Raw genomic sequence first — 15801 nt, 5'->3', positions numbered from 1 at the left:
AACTTGCAGAACGGAAGAGTTTATGGTGCCAAATGCTAAAATCCCTGAGGCTGCGAAGAGCCTTCTCCAACCACCTCCAAGCGCAAAGAAAAGCCTCCTGCTACCAGCTGCGCAGCTGAGCGAGGGGCGGTTTGTGCCAGAGATTTGCATCCTGAATTCTGCCTGCTGGGCTCCAGCTAATGTTTTAAAGAATGACTTGGAAATCAAAAACATACCTTGGAAATACTGGCTCTGATCAGGTCTGTCATGAGAACTCAGCGCGATCTCTCTTGAAGCATCTTGAGGTTGCCAGAGAAGGATTGCATGAGCTCTGAGCAGCTTGGGGAAATTGTCTTTTTGCTGTGGGACTGGGAGAGCATGGAGGTGAAGGAACAGGACACCTAATTCCCTGCCCTGGGGGGTCTCTACCATTGACAGGAAGGAGGAGTTGGCTTACAGCAGTTTGTATTTAAAGCTCATTTTCCCTAGGATACAGCCTTTATCCAAAACAGTTCTTTTTCTTCAAGCTACTGTAAACGAGGGTTGCTCCCTAATCTGCTTTTTGGGCATGACTTCACATAGAGGGCGATGCTTTGCTTTTGGTTGATGTCAAGATTGTAAATCCACAGTGGAAGAAAAAAACGTTGGCTGTGTATGTGGTTTGGCAAAGGTAGAGACTCGCTAAGGCCACTTTTGGAGATGTAAAGCCTTTGCCTGCACTCCTAGTCCGACTGCCTGCGTTGCCGCACCAGCCCCTGGAGACACCTCAGCAAGACACTGTCACTTTCACCACGTTTGTTGAAAATACTGGGCAAGTCAGGTTTTTTGACCTGAAGGATTTGCTGTGGAGGTGTAAGGAAGTGTAGGAGAGCGCTGAGCGGGTGACGTGGAAAGACAAAAGGGTCCTGCATGGACCTGCAGATAGGTTATGGGTATTGTGTGGGAGCATGTGTGGTGGGAGATGGTGGGGGACTACTCTGCAGAAGAGATGTGATGATGAACAAAATGACCTGGTGCTTTTAAGGTGGAAGCTTTGGGTTTGTTGTGCGAAGAGAGCTGCTCACCCCGCGTGGGTGTTCGGGGGCACAGATGGCTTCAGGAAGCAGAGCAGCAGGTGTGGGGAATGGAGGATGGGCAGACGGGTCATTCCTGGCTCAAAGGCGCCTGGATGTGACTGGGACAAAAGTCTTGTGATGGAGAGAGACTCAAAAGCAGCACTGTAATGGATGTGCTGCTGCTCTGCGGGCACCTCTGGCTGCTGGGGAGAGGGCTGGCAGCTGGCTCCAGCGCCAGGCACTGGTCAGATGACTGGGAAGCCACAACAGCTGAGAGCTGCCCACACTGAGATGTGACTTCTCCGTGAATGGCATATTCAGATGGGCAGCTAAATGCTGCTGACGGCCCAGTTCGGAGAGGAGGGAGGGGGAGAGCGTGTCGGGAAGGATGCATTACTGTGCAGCTGGTACAGACACTAATGGTGCTGGCAGCAGACGTGGCCTCAGTGCAAGGATGGCAGCAGAAATCAATGCCTTCCAAGAAGGGGCCACGCGCAGTGTGGTCACCTCCTAAAACAAAAGGCCAAGTCAGCAGCTTCTGAGAGATGGATGGCAATGAGACTGTGTTGGAACAATAAGGGCATTTGTCTTTTCAGCACATGTTGCATCCCTGTAGGCAAGATAAAAATGCGTGTATTCAGCCAGGTTTTTATTACTGACCTTATCTCCAACAGTAGAGCTGATTGTGGAGGAGTTGTTGTTTGGTTTAAGGTTGGTTTGTTTTTTTTTGTCTTAAACCTGCAGTGAGCTCCTCCCAGGATTTTGAGGAGGAAGTTGGGCAGACAGCAGTGTACTTGTGGACAACCTGTTTTGATCAATAACCACCTCCTCTGCAGTTCAGTGGAGGTTTTCAGCAGCAGAGGATGGCTTTTTGCTGGGGAGGCTGAGGGCGATGGGCTGTATGCCACGCTGGTCCCCTCGCAGGCCATGCTGTGTCTGGACCTCATGCAGCAATGGCTCTGTGACCACCCTGGTTCCTCCCAAATCTTCCCCCTTCCTCTTACCTGAATCGGCTTTGGGAAAAATGACTTTCTCCAGGCAAAGGCTAAAAAGTACATTTCTCGGTCTGATGAGCAGCTGCTGCGCTGCCGGTGCCAAGGGGTATCCAGGCACCAGAGAGCTTTTCCTTTTATTGCTAAAATAGGTCACACTTGATGCTGGCAGAAAGATTTAAAGCAACTTTTTTTTCAACGTTCAGGGTGTACAGAGGTAGGGGGTGGGCAGTATCCCTTGTCTCTGGCAAAGCCACTGGAGCAGTGGCTGTGCTGCTTTGGCCGCCCCACCTTGGAGTGCAGAGCTGGTCTGCCTGGCTTGCAGGTGGTACCCATTGCTAGCCCAGCCCCCTGCTGCAGCCAGGGTTGCATCAAGGGGCTCAAGCAGCAGCTTACTGCACAAATTAATTGCCGGATGGTCCGAGGCCCTTGCTGCTCTGTGCTGGCTGCATGCTCCTGGGGGTGTGGGAAGCTCAACCTGCCATATGCTTCCTGGTGGGGTGGGGTGGCTTTGCGGTCTGAGGCTGTGCGGTCAAGTCTTGGCCACCGTGTTGGGCCACTCTGACTTGTGTGTCCCCTCTGGCCATCCTTGTTGTATAGGGAATAGCTCTGGGCATCAGAGGCTCGGGGCGTGCTCTGATTTGGGGGAATGCCAGCAGAAAAGCAGCAGGAGGAGGAGAGGGATGGAGCATGTGGCTGGTGCAGGCCCTGCTCTGGGCAGTGCTTTCTGCAGCTGCTCTCACCTCTCCTCTCAGGAAACACCAGTGGAAACCAGGATACGGAGGAGGAAGGTGAGGTGTAGGGTGGAGCAAGGTCCCCAGATGCCCTAGAGCCAGCGGGATGATGTTGGGATGAGAGGGGTGTGGGACCTGCCAGGGTGGCAACAGCAAAGTGCCCAGCTCTGGCTCTGTGTGCCACCAGTGCCACAGTTTGTGGAGGCACCAGCCCTGCTGCCCTCACCCATCAGTTCCCCTGCGGTTAAAAGGAATTCTTGGAACGGCACGCGTGCCGCTCATGAGCGGCAGGAACAGGTCAGGCATCCTCTCCTGAAATTACATAAGGGACAATTTATAAATAGTGAAATAAATAGGAATGCTTTGGCGTTGTTTTTTGCTCACTATTTGGACCATGCCATTATTAATCGGCCTCGTTTAGGCTAAACGCTTGGGAGTGCTTCAGCAGAAATAGCACGTCATTAAGAAATAAAAATTACTCACTATACTACGCTGGGCGAGCTCATAACGAGCAGCCCACGACCTCATCCTTGGTGGAGGTGGTGAGGAGCTGGGATTTGCTGTTCAATGAGTGTGTGCAGTGGCCTGGCCTGTTTGCCTGCCTGCAAAAGGTGACAGAACAGTGTGGGGCAGTGGCTCATAGCTGGGCATGGGCTCCTGCACCTGGGGAGCTCCGCAGGTGAGGCGCTGCCTGTGCCCGGTGCTGGGATTAGAGGCAGCTGCTGGCGCAAGTGCCACCCTCCGCTGGGGAGCCGGCTCAGCTGGCGGATGTGGTGACTGACCCCGGGAGTGCTCCTCCTTGGCGTCACAGCAAAACAAGAGCTGGTGGTTTTTAAGCGAAGCTGTCTTTGCACCGAAACTCGGTGGGGAGCTCCTGGTTGCTTTCTCTGCTGAAGACGTGGTAAGCGGCAGGGGATGGATCTGATGCTTTGGGCTGCTCAAGCTGTGCTGCAGGTGCTCATCCGGCTGTGCTCTAGGTCTCCACGGGTTTGCTCCAGAGCTGTTTTCCAAGGAAGGCAGAAGCACTGGGTGTTCGCACTTGTTTTTCTGCTGGTGGGAGGAAGAGAGGAGGAGCAGTTCGCCTTTCTGTTGCAAGAGCAGCTCCAGGCTTCCTTTCTGCAGGCCTCGTGTCTCTGGGGTCTTCTCCTCAGGAGCTAATTCTTGCAGCCGTGGGAATGCTGTCAGGATGGAGCAGTTGGTAGATGCCTTGTCCATACGGATGTGCTCTACACCAGAGCTGGGAGGGCAGCTCAGAGCTGCCGTTGGCCGTGGCGCAGCATTGTCTGGCCCTGTGTGCTGCAGGTCAGCGCCTGGGGGTGCTTCCAGCATCACTTTCAAACCCCCCTTTCTTCCTCCTTGTTGGCGATCAGGCAACCCAGACTAGGGCAGCTGCAAGCAGGGGAAGGAGAAATGAAGCGCACCAGCAAGTGCACGTGTTCAAAACAGAAAGCGAGAGAGGCAGAAAGGCTGCACGGCTGCGTGCAGTTATTAGTTTAGTGTGTGGGTTATCCTGAGGTCAGGGGAAAGCACAGGAGATTTCAGTGGAGATATTGTGGTAGGTAAGGCAACAGGCTGAAAGCTTTAAAAAATTTTAAAAAGGGGAGGGGGGGAAAAACCTTCTTTTTTTCTTTCCCTTCCCCCCTTTCCGCGGGGCTGTCTCTGTGTTGCTGAGGGCTCTTCTGTAATACTGCAGTCTCCTGGCTTTAGACAGTTTGATTAGTGTATCTAAATGAGCCTGATAGGTTCAGGTTATGTAGGGTCAGAGGATTTTCCAGGAAGGGGAGAGAAATGGTGCTCTCAGTACTCTCAAATCAAGTAATAACACAAAAAGACTTTGGGAGTGCTTTCACTGGCTCCCCCTCCCAGCACCCCCAGGCAGGGGCAGCGTGGATGCGTCCAGCCTTCCTTGCTGGCAGCGAAGGATACTTTCAGTACCTCTGGCTGGGCCCAAGTACCTCTTCAGCCTGCTGCATGAAAAAGTATATTTTAATGAGGCTGCTTTTGGCTCTTTAGCATTTTATTTATCTAAATGTTGGCTTTGTGCTAAATTGCTCTGCCAGGGTGACTTTTGGCGCTGTAGGCACACTCAGTGTCTGTCCATCTTCGGTGATGCTGCTAGAGCTGGCTCAGCACAGCCAGTGGCTTCTTGTGATGTGGGGCCAGGAGCTGCTCAGGACACGCTGGAGCCGGCTCTCATCAGGGTGGGTTTCTGGTGTTGTGTAGGCAGAGAGCGGCTGCATTTCAATCGTGTTCCCTGCAAGACCCTTCCCCACCAGTTGCTGCGGCAGGCAGCGGTCATGAGGTCTGTCTTCAGTATCAACCATGTCAGGCTTCGACTGAAATGTGTTTGATGTAAGGGAGAGGGAATCCTTCTTTTTCCAACTTCAGTTAGCTGGCTTCACCCTAAGCTTTGGAGCTGTGGCTTGCTGGTTTTGAAGTATCTGTTTCTTGCATGCAAGGCCGATGGTCTGGGCCAGGGCAGCTACCCAGGATGGTGTAATACCAGGTGGCATGTGAAGGACAAAGGCAGCAGTGCAGTTCTGGGTCTGGAAGATGGAGACAACCCAGCCTCTTCACTGCACCTGGATGTCAAACTGCTCCCAGAAACAGGGATCCAACCTTCCTCCCCTGACTGGGTGACTTCAAGAATTTACCAAGTCTGCTTCTGACCTGGGCCTGCTGCTGACCTTGGGCATCAGTAGGCTGGTTGTCACAGGAGGCACCAGAACAAGGATGTGCATAGCAGGGTTGTGCTGCGGAGCTGGGGGGATGCTGGGGACTAATGTCTGTGCTGGAGGGTGGGATCGTCCACCAGTGCTCCATGGCGAAGGAGTTTTTGGGGGACCTCTGTGCTGGCTGTGCCTGGGCCCTATCTCCCCAGTTCAGACAAGGTTTCTGACTGCTTACGAGGCTTCTCCCATGGCATCATGTGGATTTACTTCTGTCGGAGAGGATGGATGCCCCAGGGACTAGCCTGATAAAGCTCTGTTCTCATGGCTGGCGGAGAGCCGCTGCCAGAGAGGTGTGTGTGGGACAGGAGGGTGTAACCCTGACCGTGACTGCGCAGCCTCGGCATCGCCCAGCTGGTTCGCAAACTGTTTACAGCTCTAGACGGCGCAGTCTAGAGAGAGGAGACTCTGGCCTGTTTGTACTCTCTCTGCATGGTTGGAGGGGACACAGTTTCTTTCACCCAGGGTTATAATTTGGGAAACTGATGTTTTATCAGGAGAATCAGGTCTTGACATGAGACTTCCAAAAGTGATTTTGGTTGCTTTGCTTTTGTTTTGGAAATATTTCCCCTTCTTTGCCTGAGTAAAGAAGCTTAATTTCTGTGAACAGAAAGTGGAAAAGGTGCTCCATTCTACTTCTTGCTCATCTTCTCTTTGCATTTGTTCCTGCCCTCTGCAAACCCTCCCCCCATCACCCACCAAATCTGCTGATGTGCCAGAGCCCCTGACTACCCATGGTCTTTTTGCTTCCTTAATTTCTAAGCCATGACATTTACTGAGTTTATGAAATTCTGCAAAAGGACATCTGTGTGGGAGCACCTGAACCACAGGAACAATGGGAAGGCTGGTGTGAAAGGAACAAAGTCCAGACCAGAAGCAATGGGAGAATTGAGGGCCCTGGAGAAGGTGCTCTGACACATCAACAGGTTTGGGGGGTGTGTGTGGGAGGAAGGTTTGCAGAGGGCAAGAAGAGATGCAAAGAGAGGAAGAGGGAGAAGATGAGCAAAAAGTAGAATTGAGCAAAATCCAGCAAAGCAATGGAGACGAAATAGAGCAACATGTGGCTTGGGGCTGCAGACGTTTTTTAGTAGTTTTATTTCAGGTGTCTTTGTAGCTGCCCTTGAGCAGGTGTCAAGGTTGCACTAGAAATTTTAGGTCAGGATGGGGACTAAATCACACTTGTGATGCGTGCTCCGATGGTGGGGAATTCACGTGGTGCCTGCCCTGCGGGACGCTGCTCTCAGCTCTGCCTGTGTGTGTAATGCGCAGCGGCACTCGCAGCAAGGTGCCTCCCAGTATACATCTTTAAAACACTGCTAAACAAAATTGAAGCCTCTTCTGAAGGCAGCTCATAAACCTTTCTGGCATTTGCATTTTGAAAAACAGTCATAGGTCACAGGGCAATTTACTGTAGTAACTTTCTGGGCAATCAATCCACCCATGTCCTGCCAGCTCTCCTGTGGTTCCTTTGATGGTTCATCACAGGGAACAGAAATTTGTCAATTTTAATCCTCCTCACTTATTTTTAGGTTATGTTTTCTTCTGGTAAGACCGAACGCTGATGTGAGTGAAGTGAAGCAGGTGAGAGAGTGAGTTGGGCAATGTCTGGAGAAGCAGGAGCTGGTACTCGCCAGCCTTGCCCTAGGCAGGGAAGCCGGAGAGGGATGTCTGCCATCCCAGCCACATGCAATAAGCCTCCCTGTCACTTCAGGCCATGCTACCAAGCTCTGAGCTCCACCAGCCATTTTCCGATGGGGGTTAGAGAAGGAAAAGACAAAGCTCAGCTGAGTGTGGGCAGGGGGAAAAAGAAAAGCAGATGGTTCTCAGGATATGCAAGAGCCTTTTTTTTTTTCTTTCTTCTTAAGGGCACAGCCTTCAAGCCTCCCAAATGGGTAATTCTTGTTTATATGCCCACAGAAGGTGATGGTCCTGCATGTGGGCCTATTGATGGGTCTTCCCAGACATGGTGTATTTGTTTTGTAGGTGGATGTCAGGAACTGCATCGTTCTTTTTAGTTAAAACCAGGACAAGTGCAAATGTGGGGAAGCTTGTCATAGGCAGCGATTCTGCTTTGGCTGGGTCTGTAAGAGCTAAGGGGCTCCTTCACTTCAGATGTCTGAGTTTGTCCTGTCTGTGGTTGGACCCATGGTGTATTCTCTCCCGCAGCCCCCCAGGGCCTCCTGTGTGGATGAAGAAAAAGCAGCATCACAGGGTAGTATCCTCCCTTAATCCCTGGATTTACAGCAGAAGTAGATCATCCCCATGAGGATGAGTAGGCGCTGTCCCAGTAATGCCCTCCGTATGTCACAAGAACCTGTCTGAAGACACCCCTTGCCCCAGAGACCAAGGTCTGAAATGGCCAGGCTGGAGGTGGAGACCAGGAGTTTGGGGCTGGCCGAGGTCCCTGGTTCCTGCTGTTTCCCAGGATCAGAACAGAAAAGGAGCAGTGCTGCACTATTGCCTGATGCTAGGGAGAAATGAACCTGATTCCTTCCTAGGCACAAGGAGAAGTGGTGGACATCAGACACAACGTTCCCTTTCCTTCTCCATCTGATATTTGCCCATTTCAGCTTTTGTGCGAGAAAGGCTGAATGTGGGGTAGGGGATCTGCTTTTCTTTGCTCCCCTGCACCAAGTGCTTACAATTTCGGGTTTTCTTCCTGGCTTTCCAGAAAGCCGCCGTGCCAACATCTTGGTTTTCCCTCTGGTGGCCAAAGATGTTGGGCTTTGATACTCCCTTCTACTCTGCAGCTGGCTGGAGGAGAGCATGGCATCCAGTGCTGGGCTGCTCTGTCACTTACAGCTTGGGAGAGGGGGTCTCTAGGTGCAGGTTGTTGCTATTTAAGCTCCCAAATCCTTTCGTTGCCTCCGGTGCACCTGGGGCACTGCTCCAGCTTCCCTAGTCCTGGAGCACATCAGTCTTCACTACAGCAGATGAAATAATTTCTGTTGCAGCTGTTAGGGCTGAGAGTCCCCTGCCCACACCCCCAGTTGCACGCACGTGGTATGTGATTTATTGATTTCCCCTCCCTACCCCCCACCCCCCTACCCCCCGGAATTTTCTTCTTTTTGAGGGAGTTGGAGCGCTTTTGTTCCAGTTGAGAACTGTTCAAAATAGATTCCCAGGTGGGATTGGTGGTTCTAACATAAATACGTGTCAGCGTTACCAGGTAGAGCTGTGGTAGAGCTTTCTATGCCATTGCTGAAGGTCTTGGTTAATTAGGTGATTAGTCTTCTGGTCAAGTATCTATCTGCAAATAAAAAATAGCAGTTGAATGTAGCTGCTAAAATACTGCTGCTGGAATCAGTCTGTGGCACAGAGCAGGAGGGCTTCTTATTTAATTAAAATCAGGAACATACTGTACTGTACTCTCCAAGGGTCAAGGAACAAAAGGGACGTACACATAATAAGTAGCAAACTGTCCTTTCAAACCCCTTGAACTCAGCCCAGGGGAGCTGTGTTTAAAGGGACACTCTCAAGATAACATTTGTGATTTCCTTGTTTTTTTTAAAAAAATTTTCTTTTTTTCTTTCTTCATACTGCCACATGGATTATTGAAGCTGAAAGTATCCTGTCACTTTTCACTTTCTTCTTACCTGTTCTTCCTCTCAGATTTGCAGTTGTCTTCAGGACTGCTTGGATGCCAGAAATCCCTGTATGCATGCTTGCTGGCTGGGTCGAGCTTGCTGGGGTCCCTGACTGGGAGCCAGCCTGTGAGCAGCCCCAGTAAAGGGCTGGAGGCAGGTTGGACCAGGGGCCAAGCTACCATCCCAACACGGTGCAGGGCTGGGGGTCTACTGGGAACCCATTTGGGGGAGCGGGGTGGGAAGCACTGAGCTGTGTGGTTCAGCACCCAGTGCTTCAAAGAAGGATTATCGATATGGTTTCTTTTGAGTTGCTGGGGTTCACTGCTTGCTTGAAAGTTGCCACCAGCCTAACGAGCTCTTCTGTGTGTGTTTCTGCAGGACGTCGCGCTGTTGGAGTACCAGCATCATTCCAGGGATTTTGCTTCCCACCTCCCGCCGGGGTCTATCATGCAGCCGCAGCGGCGGAGGCCGTCCCTGCTCTCTGAGTTCCAGCCAGGCAATGAAAGGTACTGGCTCCCTGCCTCCCCCTAAGCTGTGGGCATCCTGACTGCATCAGCAAGTATTTTGCACAGCGCTGTAACGCAGAGGGGGGCTCTGAGACCTGGGCAATGTTATGTTGTGTATTGCTGCTGACTGTGCTCAGCCTCCGTGCCAGTCTTAGCTTTGTTGCGCTAAGGCAAGCAGCACCTTTGCCTTCTGGTTTCTTCCCTAGGACTGTCATGCATTTCAAAGACAACTTAAAAACACCAAACAACAAGAAACCCCACCCCCTCACTTCTGTGAGGCTGCACGTCACTGTGACTGCTTGCATTGGCTTTCTTCAACATAGAAAATAAAGCTGTGTGGTTGGGTTTGGTCTGTGGCTCCCGAGGCTGAAAGGAGGACTAGAAGAGCTCACTTCCACTGTGCATCTCTGCTTCCTCTTCTGTTGCTCTTCCTCCCTGCTTTCATTGGGTTTGTTTCTTTTTCTGCATTCCCCTTGCAACTTTCTATGACCTGCTTTTTTCCTGTCTGTTCCCCTCGCGGCTCTCCCTGTGCCGCTGATGGCTTTTGTAGCCTCCCATGGGAGGCTGGCAGTGTTTTTGGGTGCAACTCAGGCAAGCGCTGCATGGCTGGAAATGCTGTAGATGCTTTAACCACAGGAGCTGATCTGTTCTGAGGGCCATCACTCTCACTCTCTGTTTTGTCACAAAACACTGTGCTCTCACGGTTTCTCTTCTGCATTTGACACTTAGTGGTTTTAGAAAACACTGACCTGGAAGTGAAATAAGAGCCTTGCTACAGTAGATTTAGGCAAAGATTTTTTTTTTGGTGTTTTTTTTTTTTTAAATGCTTATTTCTTAGTCGGGCTAAGAATAAAAACAGTGCAGAGTCAGAGAGATGAATCTATTTCTCTAAAATAATAATTTTTAGGAGAGAGGAGAAAGACCTCAGGGTGCTGGATGCATGAGGGCATAAATGCAGACAGGACCCTTTTTATAGTGGGACGGATTCGGCTTCATGTTCAGCAGGAACAAACTCATGAGAATTTGGAGGCAAAAAGCAGCCTCTGTAGTTACTTTTGCATCTGCCCTCCTTGTTGTGCTCTTCTGGGTTGTGCCTGCGGCACCTGCATGTACAGAGAGTGTCACTTCTGATGACCAGTAGTTTATCGCCACATATTGCATTGCCTTGGCTTGCTTTGATTTCTCAGTGCTTTTATTTCTTAGCACAAAATAACACGGTTAAGGTGGAAGTGGGTCAGATTCAGCTAAATTTGGGGGAGATGGATAAAGAGGACCTGGCAACATGCTCATGCCTTTTTTTTATTTTTCACACAATACTTACGGTTTGCAAAATGGAGAACCAGTTCTTCTCTCTAGTAAAATGAAGGTTTCAAGGTATCTTGGTTCTTCCATATAACTAAAAAAAACACCTGCAAGCCTTGGTGTCTGCTGTACCACGTGCTTACAGATGCTTCAGACTCTCCAAACTTGTTTTTGTGTTGACAATCACATGAATGTGGGTAAATGTTAATCAAGGTTGCTGGGGCTAGACGCATCCAAATGGTTATCATGGTTACTTCAGCACTTTCAACCTGAGTGGTGAAATTTTGGCATGCTATAAGACGACACTTCTCTTGTAACAGACTCAATTTACATTTCATCCCTTTTCACTGTAACATCTGAAAAATTGAACTTTTGCAAAAATCACACTGGGTAATAGAGCGAAAAATACCGCTTAAGTTCAGCTCAGTTGGCATCTTGTGCCAGAATGCTGGGATATAGACTCATAAAAAAAATTCTGGGGCATCTGGGGATGCAGGGTGGGGGGTCTGCAGAAATTTTCAGCCCAGTGTAATTAATTATTGAAGTAATTCAAACTGGGTGGCATTGGGGCTGGGGAGGTGTTAGCCGTTTTGCAAAGCCACTACTGTTTCTTTGCATCTTTAAGCACTACACTTGACAAAACCAAAGCCCCCATAGGATAGATTTTTATCTTTCTGGTATGAGGATCTGTATTGTAAATGGAGCCCTTTGGGTGTTTGGTTGCTCACCTGAGGGTTACTTGGGTGTTCAAGGGCCAAGACCCTGAAGCTTCTGGAGCAGGTTGGGTTGGTTGTTGATGTCAACCCCAAAAAATAGCTCTGGCTTTGCCTGGTATGGAGCAATGCCTGGACAAGGGAGAGTGGTGAAAGCAGCCATCTCTGCAGCTGAGTCCCTTTGGCAGGTTCATGCCGAGCGCATCTGTAAGCACTTTGGCTTTGTTCCTGGGCTGGGATTGATGCTTTTGAGCACAGGCAGCTGGCTCTCAGTGTGAGGGGCTGGGGAGGAGGGAGCAACCAAAGGCAAACAATGTCTGCACCATGAGCGCAGGAGGTAAATAGAAGGAAGCACAGGGGTGTGCGATGTCTGAAAGGAAGACCCTCGCTCTGGTTATCTGCATTGGTTGTGAGACAATCCTCCCCTTGAAGCAAGTGTTGGTGGAGGGGAACCCTTCCAATCCCCCATTGCTTCAGGTGTTCAGAGGAAGCAGCCTGTCTCCTGTTGGTTGTGGTGGCTGATGCTCTTCCAGGATCACTCCCCTCCTTAAAAAAAATCAGTTTGAGTCTGGTGCAAGTGAAACGTGGCAGACTGACAGTGCTGGAGATTGAGCCCTGTCTGTATTCCCAGACGGACATCCCTGCCTTGCCATCGCCATGGATCGCACTGATCCAGAGCAGTGCCTGCAGCCGGAGTGTGTGGTTCAGCCCTTGGGCTGCCACTCAGTCCTGGTTCCTCTGAGCCCACCTGCCTGGCTGGATGCCACTGTTGCCCTCCGCTTCTGGAAACTGCAGGGATTCACTTTACTCTCTGCTGGTTTTGGGGCATTGTCCCCCACTTTGGCTTTGCCTTCACCTTGGGCAGATCTCTAACGCCTCTACAGGCTGTCTTTGCACATGTTATTTGAGGCTTGACCCCATGGATGCTTTAAATCCTGCAGAAATCATTTGGGCTTGCTTAAATGGTCTTCCTACAGCTTTTCAGGTTTTCTGTTTCTCCTGGCTGCAGTTTTGCTGTAGGCACCAGGGTGGTGGTTACTTGTGGTCCGGTGAAAAGGGAATAAGTGATGAACTGTTTCACCATGGGCACAGTGTTTTACGTATGAATCGGGTGTTGGTGGCAAAAAGCTGTTGAGTGGTAACTTGCTGGAAGGAATGGGGTGCTGAGATGGTCCCACATTTTGGGACTCCCTGAGTGAGAAGCTCGTTGAATGTCAGGCTCAGGCAGCTGGACATTCCCAAAGCTGAGCCTGGTGGGTCAGGCAGGACGGGGAGCAGCAATTCCTGAAGTGTCACATCATCATGGGCGCTCCTCCCTCGGGGGTGATGTGTCTCCTGCTTCTCCTGCTTCCCACCCTGGGCAGCCCAGTCCTGCAGAAGATGCTGGGGAGCTGCAGACTGCCCTTCCCCAAGTGCATCAACCTTGAGAGTCGTCATCACCCCTTGGTGGATGGGTAGAGTCTTGAACTTCCTGTGCAGCAATTCTGGCTTGAAAGAAGGAAGGAGAACTTGAACCACTCTGAATCTGTTGCTATAGGGAAAGTTGGCTCTGTCTGTCTTTGCAGGGTTGTGCTGCTTTCCTTTATGGTTTTTTTGGTAGCAGGCTTTTTCTTGGAAGGATCCACAGACTTCCCCTTAGCTTGTTCGGTTGGCTGTGCCAACTGGACTGCAGGAGTGAAGAGAAGTATTTCAGGATCTGCTGTTGGTACAAGTCGTACCATGAATGCTTGCAGAGGAATGTCCTGGCAAGGTGACAAGGATTAGGGTTTTTTTTTTTTTCTCTTCTATATATGTTTTGGTCTGCAAAAGAAGTGAGAAAAACTGTGTTGAGTGTTACATGGCAAATGCCAGTGAGGTGAGGGGTCTGAAAAATCAAGGAACTGGATTTTTTCTGACTTTATAAGCGTTACAATTTTAGAGCAAGATTCCGTATTAGCATAGGAATGCTGGGGTGGATAATGGCTTCTCTGGCAGAAAACGTGGCTGTAAATAAACGGTATGCATGTTAACACAATATATTCCACCTTTATCCAGATGAGTCACTATTTTCTTAGGAGATTATTTTCCCTGTCCATGAGACCATGCCCCTTTTTTGGAGCCTTTCTGCTTAGCAGTCGTAAGGAGTTTGAAGAGTTTGCCTGGTGTTGATCTGAAGTATGACATTTAGGATACGTTAAGCAGCTGCTCTGTTTCTGCGGCCATCCGAGATAGCCATGTGCAGTATAGCATGAGAGCAGGCCTAATTACTGTGGTTATTGAATGTGATTAATGCTGCTGGCTGAGGAGCCCGGGGAGTGGTGGGAAGCTGGGGCAGTGTGCATGGCCGCTGGAAATCATGTGCAGTTCTCGGTCTTCATCTGTGCTGGGCCAAATAGCACCAACTGCTCCTGAGTTAACAGCGCAACCGATCTGATTTTATTTATGGTGTTTAATTAAGCGTCCATTTTTAAAGGTGACCCTTTTCTCAGGAGAGAGCGGTGGTGCGGCAAAATCCCTACAACCATATATCTTTGTGTCTTTTCACACTTGAAATGATGTTCTGGGAGCCGTGTTTTTTTTCCTCCCCATAAATGAACGTGGGAAAATAACAGCTGGAAAGGGCAGATGCTGGTGTGTAGACACTTGTGACAAGCCTTGTGGGCTGTGGGCATGTCCACAGGTGGGCGCCGAGGGTGACTGAGGCTCCGCAGAGGAGATGGGGAGACACTAGGCTTCCTAGAATGGGCCAATGTGCCCTGGCAGGGGGGTGTAAGGGGAAACCTTGGCTTTGTCTTGGCTGAAATGGAGGGGTAAAAGTTCGTGAAGCAACTTTCTTGTCCATAATCTTGAACCAGATTTATTTTGGGGGAGGAAGGGTGATCTTGCAATATATGCAGCAGGCCCTGTAAAAATGGGATGTCCCTGAAGCCATTGGTTCAGGGAGTGCTCCAGCCACCCAGGACTGACAATAGCGCTTTCTTGTGGGGCTTCAGGTTTCTGATGCCTGGAGAAAGCATGTCAGGGAGCTTGTGGAGACACACAAATATTCTTTCTCCTCCTCTTGAGTGAGGCAGTGCCATTGTGTGACCAAGTTTTAAAGTTTCTGCTGGTCTTGTGCATGCATGATTTGGGCTCTCTGTGTGAAGACCTTCAATATGCAAGTTTTAAATAAAGCATCTGCTCTCATCTAAATTGCAGTTGGCTTGGAAGAAGGTGGCTGAGGGGGATGCGTGGGGCGGCTGAGGCACAGCTACCTGCTCTTGTGTGGGAATGCACGGCTAGACCATCACGAGGATGCACGTGGGACTGCCTGGTCATAGGCGCTCAGTCAGACCTTGTGAGGACCTGGGAGTCCTTGAGCTGGACCACGTGGTGAGCTAAGCATCCTGCTCGAGGCTGTCCCACACCTTTGACTTGTGAAGGCTCAATCCTGCTGCTGGCAGACGTTGCTGAGGGTGTGGGAACTCACCTTCCCCACCCAGACAGGCTGCCTTCCCATGGCCTCTGTTGTTAAGTCATGAAGGTTTTTTTCCCTCTCCACCTATGTGACAGAGAGAATATATCATCTGGCCCTGTACATGTTTTTCTAGCTGTCTGGTAGCAGGTTTGCTTCTACAAACCCTCCAGTTTATCTCTTTAACAGGTCTCAATTTGCCCAGTCACCCACTCTGGCTATCATTAGCCATAAAGGGGTTGCTGAAAACTCTGATAAATCTTAGCATTGGCTATAAATAATCCACTTTGACATTTGTGGTTTTCTATATTATTCCTTCTCAAAAGCATTTTATTGTCTGTCTGTACCTGTGGGGACTGGAGACTTTTTTAAACTTAATTTTGGAGACAATTTCCCACCAAACCATCTCAGCCAGAGGAAATAAACAGCTGCAGTGAGGCTGTCGTTTACCTTGGTTCTGGTTCCAAGAGACTGCAAGAGCCAGTTTTCCAGCCTGGTTATGTTGTTTGGCCCCATGATGTAGGGAACAATATTTGTGGATGGGAGCAAAATGTAAAATGTGCCCTTGCTGGGAAGTTGGTGGGAGCAGGCTCGGAGTTGCTGCTTGTGTTTTGAGCCCTTGGTGCAAGAGGCACATCCCCATGAAGCCGAGCTGGGTTTGGATATTGTAGAAGAGCAGTCATTCTTCCTGCTGTCATTCTACCTGCTGCTGCGCAGCTGATGGAGAAATGGGAAGGTTTGAAGAGCAGGGGAGGGTCGTGCTGCTCTGAA

General features: G+C 50.2%; 1 protein-coding gene across 15 annotated transcripts in view; it reads left to right on the top strand.

Annotated features, from left to right (window-relative positions):
- Nucleotides 1–15801, top strand: part of NCOR2 (nuclear receptor corepressor 2) — a 256899-nt gene that overhangs the window by 81654 nt on the left and 159444 nt on the right. For all 15 annotated transcript variants that reach the window (XM_075110457.1, XM_075110456.1, XM_075110450.1 and 12 more), the window contains exon 3: nt 9455–9582. In XM_075110457.1, coding sequence (XP_074966558.1) covers nt 9455–9582 — 128 coding nt within the window. The remainder of the gene's footprint in view (nt 1–9454; nt 9583–15801) is intronic.

This window comes from Phalacrocorax aristotelis, chromosome 15 (assembly GCF_949628215.1).
Source record: "Phalacrocorax aristotelis chromosome 15, bGulAri2.1, whole genome shotgun sequence".
In the NCBI taxonomy this organism is placed as follows: domain Eukaryota; kingdom Metazoa; phylum Chordata; class Aves; order Suliformes; family Phalacrocoracidae; genus Phalacrocorax; species Phalacrocorax aristotelis.
The sequence above is the reverse complement of the archived record's forward strand: the minus strand, read 5'-3'. Positions and strand labels throughout refer to the sequence as shown.